Source organism: Haplochromis burtoni, unplaced genomic scaffold, assembly GCF_018398535.1.
Source record: "Haplochromis burtoni strain Fernald_Lab_line unplaced genomic scaffold, NCSU_Asbu1 Contig_611, whole genome shotgun sequence".
Taxonomy (NCBI): Eukaryota; Metazoa; Chordata; class Actinopteri; order Cichliformes; family Cichlidae; genus Haplochromis; species Haplochromis burtoni.
In genome coordinates, this window is record NW_024582972.1 from 278,990 (window position 1) to 283,371 (window position 4,382).

The window sequence follows — 4,382 nt, forward strand, 5'->3', positions numbered from 1 at the left end:
ACGAAGCGTGCACCGGACCACGCTTGATATTTGGGGAAATCGACGGCGCATTTGGAGTATGCATTTGAAGTACACTTCGAATTGGGACAGCCATCGTAGCGTGGCGGTGACGTAACCGCACTTAAAATGTGTACTTCAAGCGTGCAGACCCTGAATTGGGACACAGCCATTATGTTCATTTCAGTCAGCTGTATTCCCATGTGTTTCCACTTTCCCTGATCACCTCCTGTGTGTATTTAAGTCCTCTGTCTTCCTTTGTTCAGTGTCAGGTTGTCTGTATTATTCATGATTCTAGTTCATGTTGGTATTTCAGTTTATTTCATGCTCCTGCTCAAAATCATGTTCATAGTTGTGTTTCCTTGTTTTTTCCTGTTTTGGTTTTAGTTTAGCTCGCACCACTGTTCATATTTTTTTTGTTTTGCATTCTTGTTATCAGCCCTAATAAAGGCTCACCTTTTGTTTAAAGCTCAGTACCGTCTCCTCTCCTGCATTTGGGTCCATTTCACAAACACACCAGCATACCTCACCGTGACATGTTTGCATCCATCCAAACAGGTATGAGAAAAAACCCTGTCATTTTGTGGCAGCTGTCAATTGACCGTGGAAGCAGAATACTACTTGAAATCTATATGGGGATAGGCATTCTCATGGGTGTGTGATAGGGTGGGCAGATTGAGCTAAATATCGATAATATCGATACTAACACTGGTATCAGTATTGGACTGACACAGATGCAATTGGATCATAGGTTGCTTCTATTCAGTATGCATGCACCCCACTGTTAAATACATTTTTACTATATATTTTTTAAATTAAAAAATATACTTCAAACATGCACTATGAAAAATATTTAAACCATTCTCTGTTCTGTCCTGTCAATTCTTTTTACCCTGTAGCACATTTAAACAACAGAAGCTGACACAAAGTATTTTAAAGATGGGCACATTTACATTCCAGCTCTCTAAGAAACACAGTATTAATATATTAGAAAAGCTAAAAGTATGTTTTTTACTGTGTGAACTAATTATTGTGTTTAGTAAAAGTCAGCACTCATTCAGCAAGACTGAACTTAACAAGATTTTTATTGCTTGATTGATAGATACATAACAACACTGGGAAGGCTAAGGGCAGGTACAAAATGGACATATGGAAAGGACATAGCAAGACGGAGATTGCGACACTTGACAGTGGTAGACGGACAATAAATGCATGAGCGCAAATGAGGGAACACAACACAGGTGGAACTCAGCTGAACGTAATCTAACTAACGAGCAACACGTTCTCACTCCCAAAGCGTAACATTTTATGCTAGGTGATAAATCGTCAACATATTACGTTTCCGGGCACCCAACACATTCCTAAATGAAGAGATTGGAAAAATGAGGAAATATGAGAACCATTTGCACTCAATCTACACATGTTTGCTCTTTTTCTTAAAATCACTTGGGAAAACACTATTTAACATCATTAAAGTGCTGGTTAAGGTTACAAATAAGGTTATGGTTAGGAATAAAGTTAGGTTTAGGGCTGGAATACAGGGCTGGAATGTCTATTACCGCGGGACCGTCATTCCACTGGATTTCATCCATAACCCAGTGCGTACCATAAGAACGCGGAAGGTCACCTTTCGCGTTCCTCAGGAGCGCCGCGGGATGTGACAAAACATCGGGATGTTACGCCTCGAGAGTGAGAAAGGGCTGCTAACGAGACAGCGGGAAACAAAATTAAACATGACGCACACCAGACAGGAGACTATAAAAGTAAAACAAGAAGTAGGAGAAACACACACTGAGACGCAGACTGACTAAACCCAGGGGACAGAGGGAGAAGAGAGAGGGTGATGGAGTGAAAGATGAGAGAGACACACACAGTGGCACAACTGGGAAAACAGAAAACAAGGCAAACAGGTAAATAGGACTGACTTAACCTGGAGATGCTGAGGGAAGGACATAGAGACAAGACAAAGACACGAATGGGGCCAATTACCAACCAAGACAACCTAAACTAGAAATACTGATAAACCTGAGCACAAGCAAACTGAAACATAAGACACACAGAGAACATAATAATGAATAAACAAGACTCAAAACTCTTAACAGAAAACACTGGGTCAACAACCCAGGTACCCTAACACGATAATGCATCTCATAAATCATGATACACTGTTCTCCCCTACATAAGCTCTCTTTAAAGATTAAAAGTATTAGTACTGGCACTACTACTGTTAATTTACCTGGTATCGGACTAATACCAAAATTTGCAGTATTGCACAGCACTAGTGTGTGAACAATTACTAAAGCTTGTCAAGCTGAGAGGCCTGGCGTTTGCAACTAGCTGTCTTTTCATTGTAGACAAACGTCTGGTCCTTGACAGGACTAGTGTGCTAGACAAGTTAACGCTGACTGTGCTTTCATTGGCCACTTTGGCCTATGATGTAAGAAATCTTTAATAACTCCTTTAAGGTGTTGAAAGTTTTAATGATAGAGAAGGGAATGCCTGTCATGTCCAGCCGATCGGTTGGAGGTTCCATCAAGACTTTTAGATTAATATCTCGGAGTAATCACTTAGTTGACCAAATGTACGGAGTTTAACTGTTTATGTTTACTTACTTTTTTCATTGATATTTAATCTCGTTGTACATATTGGCAATTAACCACATCACAGAGTTCTTGTGCTGTTAATTCAGATCAGATTATTTTTTTAATATAGATATATTTGATACACATTAAAATCAGGATCATCACAGCTGATCATTTTTAGCTAATAGTAAATAATAATAATAATGGATTGCATTTATATAGCGCTTTTCGGGGCCGGTTCCGGCAACCTTCCGGTTACAAGACGAACTGCCAACTCTTTGAGCCATGATAGTTAGATAACGATAGCAGTATTAACATTTTACAATTCTACAGACAGGAAGGAGTGCAGAGAGGTGAAGACTACCAAGGAGAGTGCAGCAAAAGAGTGGTATGTTTTAATCTGGTCCAATTTGCCAAAGACAGGTTTGTTAAACAATAAGGGAGGCTTTAATTTTTTTTTAAAATTAATTAATGGATTATTTATTCATTCACGGGACAGGAGGAGTATATCTTTGTTTTTCTTCCTCTAAAAGTCACCACACACCGAGTAACAGCTAGATTAATATATTCACCGGTGTGTTGAAGCTGTGAGGTACAGAGTGTTGGTGCGGAGCAGCTGAAACATAATGCTGAGTCTTAAGGAGGAATAAGAAAATTGTGGGAAAGCGTGTAAGTATGGAAGAGAAGTAAAAGATTTGGAGGTCAGAAATCAGTCGGTTTATGAACAGAACGGTGGTGGAGCTGATCAGTGGATTTTGTGTATAAACGTTTTATAATATAGTGTGATTAGAAATACGTCAGACTGTAGAAAAGGTTTGAGGCTTTACATGACATAAGGAATTGTTACTATTCTTACCATTTCTTCTTTTCACACAGACAAGAGCCATTCCCAGTGAGATGATGCCCACGATTACACCAAAACCAGTAACAACTACAGGTAGAAGTTTATGAGCAGAAGGTACTAGAAAAGCACAGACCACAAACAAGTGTCAGTCTTACTTCCCATTCTGGTGGAAGTAACTGAGAAAGACATTTACTGTTAACCCCTTAGCAGTCGGACGTACCGTGGGCGGTACGTCCGACTGCTAACCCTCATAGGCAAAATTTGTAGGACTGCTAAGGGGTTAAAAAGCAACAAATCTCTTATTTATTTTTCTCCATTAACCCCACAGCAGTTATCAAGAAAGCACAAAAGCGTCTCCAATCCCTCAGGAGACTCAGGAAAGCAGGACTCTCCATACTTCACCTCACAACTTTCTATAGAGGCACCATTGAAAACATCCTGACGCAAAGTTTTACAGCTTGGTTTGGCAGCCGCAAGTCCTATGAGAAGCACCAACTTAATAGGATTGTTAAGACTGCCACGAGGATTGTTGGTGCCCCCTCTCTCATCAGCATCAGCTGCAGAACCACCAGGATGCTGGAAGGGTTCTTTGCACAAGCCGTGAGACTGATAAATGGACTGTGCCCCCTCCCCACCCACACAGCCATTCACACAGCTACACTGTAAGATCAACAAGCAGACTGTGTTGCCCCTATCCACATACGCACGCTCAGACACACAAACACACACACACACACATACACACAATACACTCCCCAGATACACACACTACCTAATTTACCCATCATCTTCTGTGAAAGGACTGCTGCTATCAACCCGAATGAATGTGACTGGAGTTTGTTATAGAACTTAGATTTTATGCTATGTTTTTACTGCTCTTTTTTTAAACTCATTCTTTTTAATCTGTATTTTTTCTCTTTAAACTGTATTGCTTATTGCACTGTAGAGGCTGGTGAGAA

General features: G+C 40.2%; 1 protein-coding gene across 6 annotated transcripts in view; it reads right to left on the minus strand.

Annotated features, from left to right (window-relative positions):
- Positions 1-4,382, minus strand: part of LOC106632403 — a 41,997-nt gene that overhangs the window by 30,591 nt on the left and 7,024 nt on the right. For 5 of the 6 annotated variants that reach the window (XR_006053082.1, XM_042214802.1, XM_042214804.1 and 2 more), the window contains one exon: positions 3,436-3,540. The exons of the other annotated variant lie outside the window; for it this stretch is intronic. Coding sequence is in view for 4 of the 5 variants with exons in the window: in XM_042214802.1 (XP_042070736.1) it covers positions 3,436-3,540 (105 nt within the window). In the remaining variant the exon portion in view is untranslated. The remainder of the gene's footprint in view (positions 1-3,435; positions 3,541-4,382) is intronic. 6 annotated transcript variants of the gene reach the window in all.